The 21,091-nt window shown below is 36.3% G+C and overlaps 2 protein-coding genes across 2 annotated transcripts; both read left to right on the plus strand.

The window, feature by feature from the left end:
- Nucleotides 1-2,088: 2,088 nt before the first annotated feature.
- LOC111405640 lies at nt 2,089-2,904 on the plus strand. The gene has a single exon (XM_023034615.1). The coding sequence runs from the start codon at nt 2,089-2,091 to the stop codon at nt 2,902-2,904; it is 816 nt and encodes a 271-aa protein (XP_022890383.1).
- A 16,751-nt stretch (nt 2,905-19,655) lies between these two features.
- LOC111405656 lies at nt 19,656-20,575 on the plus strand. Its single transcript, XM_023034638.1, has 2 exons — nt 19,656-20,126; nt 20,510-20,575. Exons 1-2 carry the CDS (start codon nt 19,656-19,658, stop codon nt 20,573-20,575), a joined length of 537 nt encoding a protein of 178 aa, XP_022890406.1.
- The last annotated feature ends 516 nt before the right edge of the window (nt 20,576-21,091 follow it).

Consider the following 21,091-nt stretch of genomic DNA (forward strand, 5'->3'; position numbering starts at 1 on the left):
TGATTTTTGGTAGCATCATTGGCATCGTATGTGGGAAAGGGTACATTAACCATGTTTCTACCACATCCAAAAGGCCGTCGGAAAGGATATTGATTTCGAGCTATTCCTCAACCGAAAGTTCAAGGAACCTAACTACTAAAGAATTAAGTAAAAATGCCACAAGAAGCTAATCCCAAAAAGGATGCTTTCTGGCATAGAAAATCGGCACAAATATAGAGAAAAATTTTGCTAATGGATTAGTAGACAAAAGCAACCAGCCATCAAAATTGAAAGATAATTTTTTATGTCGGAGCATTTGGTAAAGATTAGCTCAACGGAAGGATTATTTTTTTCTTCTCTCCAACTTGATTCTTAGTCAAACAAAAGTTCTACTAGAATAAGAGTTTTTTATTTTATTTTATTTTTTAATATAAAAACGACGACCTTCCTCGCTTCTGGATGGAACACCTCTCTCAAAATCACCTTCATATAAACAAGAGCTATACATAGACTTCTTCATCCTTTCCCAATCATAATATCGCAAGGCGAACATGAGCTCAAAATATTTGGAATCCATAGGTGCCCAGAGATTATTCTGAATGGGCCTTAGAGATTTATTTTCTCTTGGCTTAAATATTTGGTCTCATTTGACTATATAAAGTTAACGGGCCTTGTACAATTTTTCTTTGGGAAAATTTCATATACAAGAGATTAAGTATATGACATTTCAAAAATAAGAAAATAAGTATCATATTTCAACAATCAGCAATTACCCTAAAAATAAATACAAATAATAATATAATTTCAAATGGAAAAAAAATCTCGAAGAAATAGGCTGAGAAACCGTACAAGCAGGATTCTCCAAAAAAAAGAATAAATCATCTCTCAAGCTGATTTCAGTAGCCAAAAGATCTGAAAATACATCCAAATTACCGTCGGCTCTCACGGAAATGACGATAAAACCAAATTCTGGTCACAAATTGCAGTCGCGGGTCGTATTACGTCGGATTAAAACAAGGAGTCTCAAACAGTCACTGATTATATTATTCAGGTGTGTATTTGCATTGATCAGGTGTGTAATTGTGATTTATTAATTATAATTTGTCGTTTATTAACGCTAGACAAGCTTCGATTGATGAAAAATGTGATTTTTGACGGAACTATGATCATGAATATCGAACATTGCTGTTCGAAATCGTTGTGACAGTTATGGAAAACATGTGACCGGCTATTCATAAGATGTAACCTCATGCAGTCAGTACACATGGGTGTTTGTGTCACGGAATGTGTGACTTGTGACATACTGTATCTGTGTTTTATGATATTAATGCTCTTGTTTAAATCTAATCATATGTGACAGATCTATACTTAGTTACTGTGACTGATTATTACATGTAATTGTGATTTAATACGTGCATGTGACCTGCATGTAGTCAATGTGTGACCATGACATTCAAGATACGGCATGCGTTTGCTTTAACCTGTGATCATTTAACAGAATTGTGATCGATATGCAATTAACTGTGACTAATATACAAAGACTTGTGGCCACTCTTCAACGACATGTGACAAATATGCAATGACCTATGACCTCTGGGAAATAAAAATATGTGACCTGCATGTATTCAATACGTGACAATGATACTTGAGATTCGAGATATGTTTGTTGTGACATTTGACCATTAACGTAATTTTGACCCATATGCAATTAAATGTAACTATAATTGGATGTTTGACTGATCATGTTTTTGCTAATTTTGCAGAAATGGGGTTAATTCACGTGTGTCTGTTGAATGGATCACAAGTGTCACTGGTGTTAATTGATCGTAGTTGCGGGTATTTGAGGTTTGTCGACACAGTTATGAAAGAGTTTAGCTTTGACCCTGCAAAAGTTGCTGTGACAATGAAATATGTCTTGAATAGTGATTTGCCTCCAATAACAATCAAAAGTGACGAGAATGTCTTGTCTTACATGGTTTTGAAGGATATGAGTCATGACCCTGCCAAATATCCTATTCGCATCGAGGTCACAACTGCAGATATCGAAAAACAGCCGATTGCGCTATCAATTGATGTTCAATCGAACGAACATGGGTTTCATTAACATATATGTCATTAGACATATGTGGAGCAATAGTGGATCCATCTAGTGACAATCTTGAACATGAGGTCACAGTTGTGGCGATGGCAGATGCTAGGGAGGTAGAGAAAGGAAAAGTTTTTCGTAACAAGGAGATAATGAAATTGAGCTTGTCATTTTATGCAATCCAAAACATGTTTGAGTACTTGGTTGTTCGGTCCAATAAGAAAGACTATCTCGTAAAATGTTCACGTGATGAGTGTAATTGGACATGTAGAGCATCGAAGTTAGCCAAAATAGATATGTTTAAAATCAGACACATTGTAGAAGGTCACATATATGCTTCAAACATCATACTCAGTACTCATAGGCAAGTGACAAAGACAGTTGTGTCAACCTGCATTAAGTACAAGTACACTTCATCGCGCACCATATACACACCGAATGATATACGCAACAACATGCTGCATACATATGGAGTATCTTTGAATTATGTCAAAGCTTGGCAATCTCGAGAGGAAACTCTGAAAGTGCTAAGGGGTGATCCAACTGATTCATTCAATAAGATACCAGCCTTTTATTCAGTGCTACAACAAACAAATCCTGGATCAGTCACAAGTCTAGAAATTGATGGTCACAATAGGTTTAAATATTGCTTCATGGCACTAGGTGCATCTATACGAGGATGGAAACATTGTAGGCTAGTTGTTGTGGTTGATGACACATATCTAAATGGACACTATGGTGGCACCTTATTCACAGCATGTATACAAGATGCAAATAACAGCATTTATGTACTTGCTTTCAGGATTGGGGATAACGAGAATGACAGCTCCTGGACATGATTTTTTAGACAATTGAGGAAAGCATATGGGGACAGAGACGATTTGTACTTCGTGTTGGATTGCCACTACAGCATCAAAAAGGCGATCGAAAACGTGTATCCGGGAGCATGTCATGGGATATGTTCGTACCATCTACTACAAAATCTAAAATCACGGTACAGGAGATCAGGACAAAACATAACACAAGCATTCAATGCAGTTGTTCGTGCCTACACACTATTGGAATATGAATATTACATGCAACAACTCGGCTTGATTAATGAGAAGATAAGGGGTTATCTGGTACTATACTATACATTGTCGTATGATGATAGTCACATAAATATGTTTAATATGGTACCATACACTATATGATACACATGTCTATGTTTTTGTTTGTAGGACGAAGTTGGACCTGAGAGATGGTCACGTTTCTACATGCCTTCAAATCAGTATTCCACAATGACATCGAATATTGTGGAGTCAGTTAATACGATCACAAAGTCTGCCAAGAACTACCCTATTCTAGCTTTGTTGGAGTCATTGAGACAAATTCTACAATCTTGGTTCTGCAGACACAAGGGGGATGCCTAAGACACTTTTACAACCTTGTCAAGCAAGTATGAGAAGAAGATGAGGGAAATGAGCACACATATGAGAAACTTGAGGGTAAACTTTATTACTATGACCTAATCTCTAATCTGTAACTTACTTGAACTGATCTGTGACATGTGCTGTGACTTCTGCTGTGATCTGTACCGTTGTGTTTCAGTAATATTTGTTCAATATTATATATAACTACATGACATGCAATTTCATTTGTGTCCTACTTTTTAGTTACGTGACTTATTATGCCTATAACTTGAGTCTTTATCTGTAGGTTTCCCCTATTAATCAGGCTAGTTCTCAGTTAGTGGTGAAAGTTCCTCTTTCGTTGTTGATATAGAAAATCGGACATGCACATGTAGGATCTTCAAGTTGATCAACTACCTTGTGGACATGCTTTGACTGTGTTTGCGAGTATGAAGATGGATCCATATGAATAATGTTCCTACTACTACACAAGTGAAGCATTCAAAAATACATACGAAGAAACCATTTTTCCTGTAGGAAATCCAGTTGAATGGATAGTGCCAAATGATGTCCATGACATAGTTGTAATTGCACCTAATCAAAAGTGAAGTTGTGGAAGGGTTACTGAGAAGAGATTCGGACTAGCGTATGAGGAAAACATAAACGTCAAATGCGGTCAGTGTGGTGAAAGTGGTCACAATCGTAGAACATGCAGCAACTTAGTTCCGTTAAGTCAAAGCAACCAGAATAAAGAGAGGAAGAGGACGAATACTAGAAATACACATTGATATTTTTTTTTATAATTCCCTCGTTTTTTCATTCATTGATTTTTTGTAAATGTAGGATGCACAACATTGGATGACACATGTTAATCATATCATAACCAATACAATGCTAAGATTTTTTGCAATGCAATTTGGATGTTGGGCAAGAATGTGTGACCACTAGCACATATGAGAAACTCAACGTATGAGAAACTCAACGAATGTGTCACAAATGAAAATCTGTAGGAAAAATTGATATACAGTCGTCATGCAGTGAACTGTGACCAACATGGAATTAGCTGTGACCAATATGAAATGATCTGTGATCATTCTTCAATGACCCGTGCCTAGTATGCAGTAACTATGATCATTATTAATGACATGTGACCAGAATGCAGTGACTTGTGACCAATATATAATGATCTGTGACCAGAATCAGTGACCTGTGACCCTTGTGCAATCAACTGTGAATATATGAAATGATCTGTGACTAGACGTCAATGAACTGTGATTGATATGCGAAGACCTGCGACCATTTATCAAGACATTTGACCAGGATGAAGTGACATATGATCAATATCCAATGACATGTGACAAATATGCGCTAAACTGTGACCAACAAAAGATGACCAGTGACATATTGCAAAGACTCAGGAAAATGGAAGTAGTTCAATTGCAATTAGCTGTGACAAAAGTATGAAATGGTCTGTGACAAATCTTCAATGACCTGTGACCATATTGGATTGACTTGTGATAATTCTTCATGACCTGTGAGCACAACACAGTTATCTGTGACTAGGGTGCAGTGACCTGTGACCAAATTACAGTAACCAGTGACCTGTGAACTGCAGATAATCCTAAAAATTGGTGACCTGTGATAATCCTAAAAATTGCATATAACCAGTGACCTGTGATAATGGGAATTGACCTGTGACCAAATTACAGTAACCAGTGACTTGTGACCAAGGTGCAGTGACCTGTGACAATGAGAATTGACCTGTGACCAAATTATAGTAACTAGTGACCTGTGAACTGCAGATAATCCTAAAAACTGGTGACCTGTGATAATCCTAAAAACTGCAGATAACTAGTAACATGTGACCAGGGTACAGTGACCTGTGACAATATGATTGACCTGTGACCAAATTAAAGTAACCGGTGACTTGTGAACTGCAGATAATCCTACAAACTGGTAACCTGTGATAATCCTAAAAACTGCAAATAACTAGTGACCAGCAACCTATGACCAGGGTGCAGTGACCTGTGACAATGGAAATTGACCTGTGACCAAATTACAGTAACCGGTGACCTGTGAACTGCAGATAATCCTAAAAACTGGAATGGGTCAATTCCAGTGTCGATCAATCGATAAACATGTCTACCATCTGTGCTAATAACATGACACAATGGCAATAATTTGTGCATTAAATTTTGAGACTTTGTCCTCGATATATTGTCAATATAGCAAAATATGATATATAGTGACACTTCTGAAAAATAATGTAATAAAGTCCCCAAACACTAATGAACTTTTTTATATAAATAGATAAAAGTAAGAACTGCGTTATCATTACAAACAACTTCCAAACATGAGACAATGTTTCCATCTATTACAACATGTGAGTTCTAATTGTAATATCACTCTAAAACAATGCTTTCCCCACTAGTAGGCTGCACCGTCTTTCTAGCCTTCCCGATTTCACGATATTTGAACAACAATGAAGCTACATCCAACCGAGCTCTTCCCGCATAAAACTTCATGGGTATGGATCCTATATCGTCATGTAGCATGTACTCCGCATACTTGACCACGTAAATGCCACAATCATGTCTAGGAATGCAAAAATCAGACTGTTACCTATGAAATCCAGTATGTTTTAATATGTTTAACTGTAAGTGGAGGGAAAAAAAACTTACCCATTTTTCTGTTGGGGAAGAGAAAAATCAAAATTCACAGTCAACTCCATGGAATTTTTTTTCCATATTCCAACACATTTCATGAGATGCAGAAGCATGCTGACAAAAGGTTCAATTCTAGTACGGACTTTAATATCATTGTATGTCTTCCTGGACGAATTCAATAAATGCAACGTATGTGCCTTTATGTCCCACACTCTAAGCATCCAATGTGCTTTGTTGGTAGGTAGAAGTGGGATAAGCACAAGGTCAACTTCAGCCCATGGAGTGCTTAATGGAATTCATGCACCGGTAATGTCGTCAATCAGTCTATCATCTGTGACAAGATCATTTGCATCATCCTTGAACCTATGATACATGTGCTTGAGCTTGGCCTGGAACAACAAGTCCGTTGTGGTAGCTACATACTTAAGATCTCTCGCACTTCTTGCCACTTGACGTATGTAGTAGAAGCACACGTCCATATGCTACAGAGATGTAAGTACAATAAACAATTAAGAAACCATATATACACCAGAAAACATGATGCAATAAGCTGTTAATTTGATGTGTGACTCAGTTAGAATGTGTGATCAATACAACCTATAGTTAGTGACCATTCAATAACTGATTTGTGACGTAATAAATACATGTGAGCTATACTATTGCACCTGCAGATATGTGTTTTTCCGTGTAACGCAGATTGTGACCTACTATTCGTGTGATTTGTGACCCATGCATCATCTGTGACCTACTAGTTGCTGTGATCTGTGACCCATGCATCATCTGTGACCTACTGCTCGTGTGATCTGTGACCCATGCTTTGTGTGACTAGTATACAATGACCTGTGACTAATGTGACCTGTACTGTGACATGTCCTTTAGAACTGTTACTTTTGTGTAGTAACTTACCGAACTAGTTAACGACACCTCATGTCTTATTTCCCACCAAGTACTGACCGATGGAAAAGGATGGAAGGATGGCATCATCTTTATCATTGAGCTTCTTCCTGCGAACGAGAAGTACGGATCATTATTTGAAAAATTATGAAAATAGGACAACAATTTCATACTTGCTATGCGGTTTGTATCCTCTTTGAAACCAATTTAGAAAGTCAGCAACATCTGCATTTTCTACATTCTGATTGTAGTGTTCAAAGACCACTACGTTTTCAGATGATTTCATTTGTTTCGCTTCGTCAACAACATAAGGGGACTATAGTGCTTTAGTTGGCTTTGGAGCCCTCTTCACCGGCAATCCAGAACTTGGTGCGGCCTCAGGTGAGTGCTGCATAATAATAATGTGTTTTTTTTATTATGTGACATGCATTAATCAACAAATACATAGATTTTTTGATACATCTTGCTCAATACATTCCGTGTCCTTCAAAACATTGGATATGACCGAGTCCACTTGCACTTCAATTTCCTTAAATGTTTTTGTAACAAGCTGGCTTGGTTGTATAAATGCAAGATCGAGATCAAAAGATGGAGGTTCAGTAGAACATGGAAATTCAACTGTACACACAGAGTCAACTTTCGCTTTGCCTTTCGAATCAACACTTTTTTCAACTTTTGCAGCCTGAAAATCAGAACAAAAATGCATTTGATGAGCAGAGTATATCAAACGGTTTGTGGTAACAGACAAATAAGAGGCAATCACAATTGGGGTACTGACTTCGCATGTTGGTCCAGATCCTACAATAGTTTCTGATCCTAAGTTCTCTTTGAATTTTTTCATTATTTCTTCCATTGAACTAGATATCAATGTAGTCACCGAATCAGACATACACTGCATGTGTGCTTTGATGTCCAACATGTCAGTACGGATTTCACCTTGCATGCGAACAAGCAGCTTCAGTTTCTTTTGTTGATCATACTTCAAAGATGACACCTGTGACTGCAATGCCTAGAGCTATTTGCTTAGCAATTGATTCTCAGACTGGAGATCCTTTGAAATAATTCCTCAATTCGTCGACCACCTGTATACCTATAATCAGGTAACTTATGATGATGAAATATAACATTGATCTGTGATTAGCAGTGAAAACGTGTATTGGTATGTGTCCTAATAACTGAAACTTGTAACCTGAATTTTTATGTGACCAAATGGACTTGTGACATGATAGATAAAATTGGAAGAGCTTACATCTTTTGACGGCATATCCTCTGAATCAGTGGTGTCATCTGACTTATGCTCCCCACTCGGAGAATCTTCATGGATTGATGTCCCTTTCCAACTGGGTGGTGCGTCAACAAAGTCATCATCATCAATGGAGAGATCAGAGTGTCCCAATTGTCCATCAATTATCAAAAGCATGGGAGTAGATTGTTTCATTCCTGAATTACTTGGTTTTGTACTAGTCCAAGCACGATGATCTGATCGGTGTATGGTACAACCCTTTCTCTTCTCCCCATGTGATCGATCGGGTACGATAGGTTTCTCATACTGCACCTGAATCATGTATGGCATTGCCATTTCAGCTGATGGGGGGTCCACAGGTCACATATTTCCAACTGCCATTCATATCACAACAAAAAGTGCAATGTCAACTACCAAAAATTATGTATGAACAAATGGATATAATTTTGCACATCACACATATTCAATATGTTTCCATTGATTGTGATATAACAAGGACAAATGGCGCCGTGAAAATGTCTGTGACCTATACTGAAAATGTGTGACATAATGAATAAAATCTGTAACTTCATGAATGCAATTTGTGACTTGACGAAGTATATTTGTGACCTAAGAAATATGATCTGGAACTTAAAAAAAAATGTGCAAGTTTAATATTCTGAAACCAGTACTGCTGCATCACTGGTCACTTACGTCCGAATTGGAGAAGCATTCAGGTCCCTCGAGCTTCGCAGTCGAAGGGTGATCATCAGCCGCCCAGTTCATTATCCTGGGGTACACTCTGGAAATCCTTCTCGCCGTGTATCCATCGAGACTGGGAATTGTCTCGTAAATCCACACTTGAAAAGCTACAAGCAAGCCTCTGAGTCTGTAATGTGTTGATCTCTTACTCAACCCCTTCCTCAATGAACTTAATAGTGTGTCAAACAGCGACTTACCCCATGGAAATACATTCATTGCACTAAAGTCTTCAACTAGTACAAATAAGAAGTGATCCACAGCTTTCTTGTAGTCTCTCGAATGTAGATAAGACGTTATGAAATACAATGCAACTAGCATGGAAACATCCTCATCCGGAATGTCAGTAGAACCAAGAAATGCGTCCTTGATATTTTCATGAGTAACATTTTTCAACGTTAAAAAATACAAAATTTTCAATCGTGATGGAGTCTTCTCCATCCTACTTATGTCAGCATCACTGATGTATCTCAGACCAGTCACCAAACAAAATTCTAAAATTGAGAACCGTACGAATCTTCGAGCTCTATTGAACTACAACTCAGTCCCATTAGGTTGTTGCACTTGTCTCAGCAGAAAGTAGTATATCAGCTAAGATTGGATAACAATTTCCTCTCATTGCAGGAAGTGGGAGAAACATGTATTCTGAAAGATTCGACATTGGGCTTTATTGAGATTATTTTTGAAGTTCGACACCACACCTTTGACGGGGTAATTGTAATTTTACCCGGAAACCAACTCTTCTTGAGTATAATGTATCTCCAAGCCTGCAACATCGGTCACAATAAAACTCATCAGTTTGGTCACAGGTGGGAATCCAGGTAGACACAAACATCAACATATAGGTCACAGGTCCCCTCCACCAAAAAAGAAATCAACAACACACATACAGAACGGCACAATAGCGTTCCATAATTCACAAATGAACAACCACTTTTGAAAAAAATATTAAAAACTCTTACTACAATCAGGCATTTCGATTACAAATTCAAACAACAAATTTAATGCAATATACATCACAAATTCAAAATACTTCGTCCATACACGTTACCCATCGATTAAATGAACATAGGTATGCTCGAAATAAGTGAACAATTGAAAAATATCAAAACTACCTTCTTCGTCGACTATTTTGTGATCGAACTTTCGGATTTGTGTCTTTTAGAGGATGATTCCTTCTGCACTTCATCCAACTTCCTTTTACCTCTTCTTCCTGACTCATGGATTCCAATTTTCTCCCCATGTTTCCCACTCCCTGAACGAGTCATCCTTGAAGTTTTAGAAGACTTCGGTTAAATTGTGACCACTTTTTTTGGGAAGGAACGTAAAAAATATGTGACCGACAGTGGAAGAAGGTCGTTGGGTAATCGCCGGAGAACGACAGGGATGAACACCGATTTAATCGTAAAATAGGATACGTGAGGGGACATGGGTTTTATGAAAATGATGGTTTTACGGAAAAGACGTGCAGGGAGGTTTTAAAGAAAATAGAGTTTCTAAAATTTGAATTACGTGATTTTAGGGAGAGACGGTTATTAAATAATTTTAAAATAATTAAGAAATGAAAAAAAATCCGATTAGTGAAATATTAAACTTCCACTCTTATTTGGGAACTATGAATAGATAAACTATGGTTTTATGTAATTACCACTTTTTCTTTTTGGACCAAGACAAGTGCTTCTTCTTCTTGAGTGAACATATTCATATGGAATGCTTACAAGATGAAAGAGGAGCATACTCTTTTTGGAGAATTTGAAAGAAAGAGAATAATGAAAAACTAGTCAACCCCCATGGCATACAAGTCAACAACAACAACTTATACAAAGGAGGGTATTATTTTAACCTCTAATTATTCAATTCTTGATGGATTTTCTTTATAATTTATGGGCCAGATATTTTATTTTGGGCTTACAATTTTCAGGTTTATGTCCTTTAATGTGCACACTTGTTCCTTAATCTTTTGGGTCGCTATAAATCATCTTCCCATTAAAGGCATGAGAAGTGGGCTACTTCTATTTGGTCTTTTTGCTGCACCAACTCAAAATAATATTTTTTAAGAGCTTCAACAACAACTTTTCCTAATATGATCATCATCTGTTTGGTTCAAGCCATGGTTGTCGATGCAACTGCCATTAATCACAGCTGAAGATGAATTTTCCCATCTAAAACCTTCGAGCTACAATTTTGAATTCGTCTTTATTTAAACATGGTTGTTGGTGNAGGCAAGCACTAAGACCTCGCATGTCTAGGACTAGTTTGAAAGACTTCACATCATTAAATGCTAGCCATAGCTCGTGATTTTCTTATTTATTGAAGGAAAGCCTTAGCTTGCAATTTTCTTATTATCAAAGATGAGCTTTAACTCGTGGTTTTCTTATTCTTAAAGGCTAGCCATAGCTCGTGGATATCTTATTACCAGAAGCTAAAGCATTATCTTGTGCAAACACATAAATTTAGCTTAAGGTTGTGCCTCGAGCATGCAGCTAAAACACATAAATTTAGCGTAAGGTCGTGCCCCAAGATTGTAGCTAAAGCATTAACTTAGCATAAGGCTGTACCACGTACATGTAGCTAAAAACATAAATTTACATAAGGCCGAGCTCCGAACATGCAACTAAAGCATTAACTTAGCATAAAGTCGTGCCCCGTGCATGCAGCTAAAACACGTAAGTTTAGTATAAGGGCGTGCCCCTAGCATGTAACTAAAACATTAATTTAGCGTAAGGCCGTGTCCTGTGCATGCAGCTAAAACATCAACTTAGTGTAAAGTTGTGCCTCGTGCATGTAGTTAAAACACATTAATTAGCATAAGGCCATGCCCCGAGCATACGGTTAAAAAATTAACTTAGTGTAAGGCCATGCCCTATGCATGCAGTTAAAACACATAAATTTAGTGTAAAGTCGTGCCTTGTACATACAACAAAAACAAATAAATTTAACCTTTGAATCATGATAAGTGGCAATTATCTGAGATCGAGCTCTATCGGCCCACGCGTGTCTAACATGTGCCATACATCCGTTTTAACCTACAACAAACGATGGAGTTCGACCTTGGGCTATTGTACCCTCTTGCATCTCACCTCATAGATCGAGCTCTATGGCAACCTCAAGTTGCGATATGGATGCATAGGGGCTTGTGATGACCATGAAAATCGCTTCACCCGAGCTTGAACTCAATGCCCCGATCTTGGACTCCAAAGTTACCCTAGCATTAAGGTTGGGCCTATCCAAGTGGGGTCGTGTGTCCTTCAACGTAATCTTTATCTCCCACTTTCTAGAAGACGTTAATCCTACTTCAACTATAATTCTTCATGACCCTTTCCTCATTATTTACTTATCACAGTTTGATTCAAGCTCAAACAGTACACTTCTAATACAACACAAACATATTGTATTATAAGATTTAGGATTACTGGTGGTTGAGTCCCTTTCCAACTCTACCACCAACATCTATAAATGTATGATCAATGTTCATTGTCAAGATATGTTTTTCATTATATCCAGTTCACTGCCTCACGCATAAATTCTCTCTAACTTAAGAATCGGAAGGACGACGAAGACACACCTCAATGCCTTTATTTTAGGTATTGGAAGATCTTGTTTGTGGTCAATCTCAGTCATCAAGGTGGAGAAACAACAAGTACGACTTTGTAGCATCACAAATATTTAGCCCATATTATACAAATAATGAAATTGAGAATATTTTATACAATACATTACAAATATGACAAAATAATTGAGAAAATATAAAGTTATAGAAAAAAATTCTTTTGAAGTTGGCTATGATTTTTCCAAATATTTCTCCAAATTCGTAGATACATTCTCCTTGTGCTCTTGATTTCACTCTCAAAATACCAAGAAAAATGGAAAGAAAAAAAAAGAGAAAAAGAAAGAAAAAAGTGAAAGAAGAAGATGAATTCAAATCTAGCAGATCCTATTTTTCTATATAAAATCCCCATTAAGAAATTGCAGCTCAAGTCCTTGAAGTTGGGATAGTGAGCAAAATGGTCCCCAGGCCTTTTTTAAAATAAAAAACTGTGATTAGAAATTTGCACTTAAGGTCTCTCAACTTTGAACTTGTACAATTTGGACCTTGGATTTTGACTTTTATATCAATTTTACACTCCATAAATTGCAGCCCAAAGTCCTTAACTTTAGACACTTGTCCACTTTGGTCCCCAACTTCACATTTTTAAATGCTTTTGGTCATTTTCACTCCATTTTGCCTTGTTCTCTTTCTAGGGTGATTTTTGGCCTACAAAAATAAATGTTATCTAATTGTGAGTAGAGTTCCACTCATTTCATCAATAATAAACAAATTTAGATATTAAATAAGTGTGTAAAAACATACTTATCAATTCATAACTTGAAACATAAAGTTGCTTCTAAATTTATTCCCGCTTGTCACAATTGTTGTTAGTTAGATCACATTAGACCTAGATGTCATTGGTTAGGAAAAAACAACAAGATCTCACTACTGAAGTTAGATTATTAACTAAATAAAAACAAACAAGATCTTACTACTCTAGTTAGATTATTGACTAAGTGAGTCACTTGACTAATATGATGAGTTATTTGACTAAAATCACACCTTCTTCTAAGAAGATTTGAGTTAGAAAGGAGTGAACTATATGGTTAAAATGATGTTGCAAATTATGGCGTTGCTTGTATTGTTCTCAAAGGTAAGGGCACTTGTGTTCCTGATTGAATATGTTGTTAAGTGCATGCATCTACAAGTACATGATTTTTACATATTTATGCATGCACTATATTTCTTTTGTTGTCTCTTTTTTTATCCTTTTAAAATGAAAAATTAAAATTAAAAAATATTATAAAAATAAAAAAATGGAAAAATAATATTTGATTATTATAACACTTTAAAGTGATTGAACATGTTATCTTGTGATCAAGTACTAGTAAAATTAATGAAAGGTGAATAAAGTTTTAATTAACTTTGTTTAGATTATTTGGAGTACTTGGTATAGATTTCTTCTTATATCATTTGCATTGCATACATTAAGTTCTTGTGAGTGAGTTTTGACTGAGTGTGTAAATTTAAGATGGGGGTTATCGGTGTGATGATGTGACTTTGAATATGAATTGACCTTTAACTAACTAATCTAAGCTCTTTTATATTCCTTTAAAAGAAAAGGATTATTGAGCTTCAACATATTTGAATTTCATAGAAAAATTTTAAGGTATCTTATAATTTTTTTCGTAGCCTTTATGACTCGAATAATTAAACATGTTGGGTATCTTAAAACCCAATGCCCTATTATCAATTGACTTGAAAGTCATCATCCTAAAGTTCTCTATAGAAGTCATTTAGAAAACTTAATGAAGAAAAGTCCGTACATAATATTTGAAAAAGATAACGGAGAGAAAATATATTTATGTGTGCACGCGCGCGATAGGGTGAAAAAGAAAAGTTATACAATTAAATATGAACTTTTTATTTAAAATGTACTAGTATCACTAGGTTTGACTTTCATAATTTGAGGATTATTCCTTTGCATCTCATTTGTCACTGATATAGTATTTTAAGACTTGCTTACAGGAGATAATTAGCACTTCTCAAACATGAGTTGCTTATACAATTTACTCCATATAGGTTTAAAATGAGTTATATGGAAAAAGTTCACCATTTATGAATTATGCTTGTATAAGTAAATAAATAACCGTTCATGTGATTTGAGTTTTCAAGACTTGATGTTATATTTAGAAATCCATGAAAAAGGACTATCTCAAAAAGATTTATTTATTTATTTTGTTTTTTTATTCTCCCATCACATATTTTGCATAGTGTGTCTATATGTATTATTTTTCACTCCATTCCTTCATGTGTTATTCATGATTACATTTTTTGTTTCCCTATGATAAGTAAATAAATAACCGTTCATGTGATTTGAGTTTTCAAGACTTGATGTTATATTTAGAAATCCATGAAAAAGGACTATCTCAAAAAGATTTATTTATTTATTTTGTTTTTTTATTCTCCCATCACATATTTTGCATAGTGTGTCTATATGTATTATTTTTCACTCCATTCCTTCATGTGTTATTCATGATTACATTTTTTGTTTCCCTATGTGATTCATGACAAAAAGGGATAGAGATAAGTATTTATTTCAGGGAAGTTGAGCATATGATTTACGAGAAGAAGTTGTTACATTGTTTTTTATATTTGACTTAGGTGGAGACATAGATTTTTAATTATTGTTGATCTGACTAGCATAATGTGTTATTTAAGCTTATTATGTTAAGTGTTCTGTATAATATCGATATCATACTTTAGTGTTACACATGTTTTACAGACACTATTTATATAATTTAGTTATGCGCTTAATTGTTGTTTCCTATTGATTTTACACGATATTGTTGATTTCATGTGTTTCAAGAAATATGTATGACAAGTTGTTGAGTTGAAGTTTGGGAATTGAATACTTGGGTTAATAATGTCATGTTTGTTTGGTATTAATTTTGATATAAATAATTTTGTCACTGAATGTTAAAGGGAGAGTTTATTAGTCCAATTGTAATTGGAAAGTTCCGTCCAATATCATATGTTATTGAATTGTAATTAAAGTCAATGGTTGGCACTATAGGTCTTGAAGGAGTCAAAGATGTTAAAAATGGACAAAGGAGAAGAAATTGTTGCAAATCGCTTGCTGGCCACCTTCTACCTGCTTGAGCGTAAAAAGGAAAAGCACAATTGTTCACTAGGTGCAACATTGGCGCTTGTGCGAAGGACTTACCACTTGCTAGCCCTGAGGGAGTCTGCTCGAGTAGTTTATTTATATGGCCAAACCTAGTTCGCAATTTTGAACAAATTTTTCGATCCTATACAATCTCAAACAAGCAAGGGCGCGCATAGAAGTCATAATTCGCCCCAAACTATCTTTGTTACTTTGGTTGAACTATTATTCATTTACAAGAATATCCTACAAAGATCAAACATCAACTCCATAATTTGCTTGATTCAACCACAATATCAAAACAAAGATCTAAAGATCAAACACCAAAAATCTTTACCTTCGCTAATAAACCTTCAGAATTCTAAGGTTAGGAAGACACAGCTAGAGTTCCAGTTGTTTCAAAATGAGTTCATTTTTTGTGATCCACACGAAGGGAAAAGAAGTCTAGAATTCTAAAAAGCACAAGCAAAGAGGTTTTTATGTAATTTACAATTTGGGTGGTCAGATTCTATTAAATTTTAGTTGTGTTTAGACCAATAGTAAGTTGTCGTTTCTAATAGATCTTCTTGACAAGGTTTGCTATGAAGAATTCTTCAAGGGATTTTCCTTCGCAATCAAATTTGGTGCTCTTTACTTTTATTTTATCTATATTGCACGATTGACAATTAGGCTTAATTTGATATTAAACTCAATCATTTTAAACTTAGCCATACCGAGGTTGTGATTCTTTCCTTGACTTTAATCATGTTTTTTGGATGCTGGAATGTCAGAGGGTTAAATGTCCCCCTCAAACAATCTGAGGTTAAGAACCTTATTTCTTCCAATAGGCTTTCTTTGTGTGGGTTGGTTGAAACTAAAGTTAAGGAGAAGAATCAAAATAAGGTAGCGAATGCCATCATCAATTTTTGGAATGTTCTTACGAATTATAATTGCTCTTCGCTTGGCAGAATTTAGGTATGTTGGAATTCAAATGATGTAGATGTTTTGTTGGTAGTCTACTCTGATCAAGCTATCCATGTTCGTGTTAATGCATGTAGTGGTAAATGGAGTTGTGTGGTGTTAGTGGTATATAGGGATAATAACCCAGTTAAGCGTGTTGATCTATGGGCTGATTTAGTAGATATGAATGGAGGCTTTGCATACTTGCCATTGGTGGTCATGGGCGACTTCAATTTTGTTCTCTTCTACTCAAAAGTGAAAGGTGGTTCTTCTTCTTGGTCTACATGGCAAAATGATCTTGGGAATTGCATGGCGATAATGGGGTTAGATGATATGAATTTTTTACAGCTGTCTATATACATGGTCTAATAAGTATGTGTCTAATCCTATTCTTAAGAAACTTGATCATGTATTGGTGAATTTGAAGTAGGAGGATGAGTTTCAGGGATCGGCAGCTACTTTTCTTACTGCTGGTATATCGGATCATTCTTCTATGGTTATGAAACTGGCTGAGTTATCGCGTATGAAGATTTCATTTCGCTTCTTTGATTATTTGATGGATAACCCGGATTTCTTTCCTTTGGTGGCTCAAGTATGGAGTGAAGCAATCATTGGAACCCCTACGTTTTGTCTGTGTTCGAAGTTGAAAAAGCAAAAGCTTGCCTTGAAAGATTTTAATAAGGAGCATTTTTCAAATCTACCTACAAGAGTTACTCGAGCTCAGACTCATTTAGAGCATATTCAATGTTTGATTCAGCATTCGCCTTTGGATTCATCTTTACGTAGGGAGGAGGCTCAGTTACATAAGGAACTTTGTGAGTTGATTAGGGCAGAGAAAGGCTTTTTGAGACAAAAAGCTCATCTTAAGTGGCTGAATTTAGGAGACCAGAACACTGCTTTCTTCTTCAAGGCTATGAAAACTCACTATGGCAAGAGTAAGGTGGTTTCGATTTGTAAAGATGATGATACTAGTGTGGAGGAGCCGCATGAAGTCATTGAACTATTGTTGTGTTCTATCAAGATCTCCTTGCTTAGCAGCCTAGTGGTGAGAGTCTAGATATGGAATTACTTCGAAAAGCCCTTCCTAAGAGTATCTCAGTACTACAGAATGAAGACCTTGATAGAGATGTGTCATTTGAGGAAATAAAGGAGGTTTTGTTCTCTTTGAAAGACAACAAGGCTCCAGAACCTGGTGGTAATAATGTATGTTTCTTCAAGAGGACTTAAGTCTTTCTTTGACTTGGAGTTTCTATTGAAGCAAGTTAATGCTACTATCATCACATTGGTCCCTAAGGTTCCAAATCCTTAGATGGTTGTAATGTATGTTTCTTCAAGAGGACTTAAAGTATTGTGGGGAATGATGTTCTATGTGCTATTAAGTCTTTCTTTGACTTGGAGTTTCTATTGAAGCAAGTTAATGCTACTATCATCACATTGGTCCCTAAGGTTCCAAATCCTTGTCAGGTAAAGGACTTTAGGCCTATCTCTTGTTGCAATACTATTCATAAATGTATTGCTAAGCTTATTGCCAATAGAGTTAAAATGGTGCTCCTAGACATTGTTGGACCTCAACAAACTGCTTTTCTTAAAGGTAGGCATATTAGTGATAATATCCTTCTTTCCCAAGAGTTGTTGAGGAATTATCACTGCAAATGAGGATTGCCTAGGTGTGCTCTTAAAGTGGTTCTCATGAAAGCATATAATTCTGTTCGTTGGGATTTCCTCTTTGCGATTTTAATGGTGCTTGGTTTTGCGGAGAAACTTATTAGTTGGATTATTGAATGTGTCACTACCACTAGGTTTTCGATTTCCATTAATTGGGAGCTGCATGGTTTCTTTGCTGGTGGGAGAGGTTTGAGACAAGGAGATCCTTTGTCACCCTATTTGTTTATTTTGGCAATGGAGGTCTTTTCAGGGTTAATGTGGTTGATGGTTGCTGAACAATATTTTAAATACCACTGGAGGTATGAGAAGGAGAAGATCACCCACTTGTGTTTTGCTGATGATCTTATGGTCTTTTGTAGAGCTGAGGTTGGTTCTATATCTCTCATTGGGGAATGTCTTAATTGATTCAAAGCTCTTTCTAGACTTATTCCTAATCCAGATAAGATTAATCTATTTGCCAGTGGTGTTTCCTCATATCTTAAGGATCAGTTGCCTGATATTTTGGGGTATAAGGAGGGCGTGCAATTGGTACGTTATCTTGGTGTTCCACTTATCTCTACCAAATTTTGGGATTTAGATTGTAAGGTGTTAGTGAATCGTATTACAGCTAAGGCTAAGAGTTGGACTTGTCGAACGCTTTCCTATGCGGGTATGCTACAACTTGTTAAGTCGGTGTTATTTTCTATTAAAGTCTATTGTTCTTCTAATTTTCTTTTACCTAAGGCTGTGATCAAACAAGTGGAAGATTCACTACGAGTCTTCTTGTGGAAAGGTAGTGACCTTGGCACCGGTGGGGCTAAAGTGGCTTGGGTTAAAATTTGTATGCCTAAGGAGGATAGTGGTTTGGGTCTGCGGAGTTTGGAGATTTGGAATAAGGCTGCCATATTAAAGCAACTTTGGTCCTTTTGTACGGATTTTGCCTCCTCTCTTTAGGTTTTATGTGCACGATGTTATTCACTTAGAGGATGGAGCATTTGGGAATTGAAGTGTCCTGGGGATTGCTTTTGGAGTTGGAGGAAGATTCTTTGACTCCAGGATATAGGGAGAGAATTTGAGCTCAAAATTCATGAAGCTTGGCCAAATCTTATAATGAACTCTGTGAAGGAAGTGAGATCGGCTTTTGAATATGCTTACGATGGGGTTGGATAAAACTAGCATCCTCTTGGCCCCTTAGAGAAGATTCTTAGTGAGAGGATCATTCGTGAATCCAGATTGAGCAGACTAGCGAAGGTGCCTGATATTGTTGAGGGTAATACTTGGAGGTGGCCTTCAATTTGTTCCCTAGCTTTGTCTGACTTGATGCGAGATACACTTGATACCTTTCGACCGGATAGTAATAAAGAGGATGTATTGTGATGGATGGATGATGTGCATGGAGTCTTCTCTGTTCGGAATGCCTGGGAGTCTCTTCGACTTCGCTGCCTTAGGGTAACTTGGTATCACATTGTATGGTTCCCTAAATGTATTCCACGTCATGCATTTATCCTTTGGCTAACAAATCTAGATGGCATCTACACACAGACAAAGCTTCTTCGCTTTGGTTTGGTACAGTCTATGTGTTGTGTGCTGTGTGGTTGTTCAGTGGAAGATTTGGATCATCTGTTTTTTGCTTGCCCATTTTCTGAGCGTGTTTGGCATGCTTTGCATGCAAAATGTAACTCACCTTGGGTTCAACGGAGTTGGGCAGATACTCTTTCTTGGATGGAGCAGTTTTGTGGGAGATCAATGGAATCCATTGTCATTCGGTTGATGTTTGTGGCTTTGATTTATGCTATATGGAGGGAACGCAATGTTAGGACCCATGGTGAGGCTCCTAAAAACGAGCCTACTGTTATTCAAGATATATATATTTATTTATTTATTTATTTATTTGCTGTGCACGAGTGAATATATGTAAGGGCTTGGTCCCTTCTAATGAGAATAGATGGATCCAACGTTCATAGATTTTTTTACAGATATTTTTATTGTCGTCGTTAGATATGAGCACCAATCTAGGGTTTTGTTATTGTTGTTAGGAGACATATATTCCTAATCTAGTTTCTTGGGATATGCCCCTGTGATTTGTACTTTATTTTCACACTTCAGATATAATAAACTTACCTTAACCAAAAATAAATAAATAATAATAAATAAATAAATAAAATGAAACACTAATCTTGTTCTTAACAAAACCCTACCATTCAACTTTAAGAAACTTGCAACCTCCCATGTAGGACTGGGCAAATCTCCCGAATCGAACCGAACGGATCGAACCCGAACTCGAATCCGAACCGAACTGAGCCGAACCTGACGGTTCTTGTTAAATTAAATATCCGAACGGGTATCCGAATTGAGAACCGACGGGTACGGTTCGGTTCTCGTTCTAGACCAAGAACCGAATAACCGAATCTTTCTAATTTTTTTTATATTGAGTAAATCAAATTATTTTAATTTTAATTTTAATTTTTTCTAAACAAATTAACAAATTAACAATTTCTAAATCCAAATTTTTGGCCCAATAATTTGTTTCATTTCTAATTTTTTAATTTTTGGCCCCATTACCTTTTTTATTGTTTCATTTTTTAACCTAACAAGATCCAATCCACTAAATAACTCTAAACACCTACACTAAAGTGTATAACGTTGTCTTGACTCTCGTACTCACTCTCGCAACCTCGCTGAGATTTCAAAACCTATACAATCATTGGCCGATATTGTGACCTCCGACCGAAACTTTGACCGTAGCGATCATTTGAACAAGGTAATCTACTATTCTATGGCATTCCAAAATCATTGAATGTATCATTAGTTGTATT

This window comes from Olea europaea, chromosome 1, assembly GCF_002742605.1.
Source record: "Olea europaea var. sylvestris chromosome 1, O_europaea_v1, whole genome shotgun sequence".
NCBI classification, from domain to species: domain Eukaryota; kingdom Viridiplantae; phylum Streptophyta; class Magnoliopsida; order Lamiales; family Oleaceae; genus Olea; species Olea europaea.

Coding starts and splice junctions, on each gene's coding strand:
- LOC111405656 (XM_023034638.1), top strand. CDS start 19,656: ATGGATGATGTGCATGGAGTCTTCTCTGTTCGGAATGCCTGGGAGTCT. Junction 20,127..20,509: donor CTCCTAAAAACGAGCCTACT/GTTATTCAAGAT, acceptor CCTCCCATGTAG/GACTGGGCAAATCTCCCGAA.
- LOC111405640 (XM_023034615.1), top strand. CDS start 2,089: ATGTCATTAGACATATGTGGAGCAATAGTGGATCCATCTAGTGACAAT.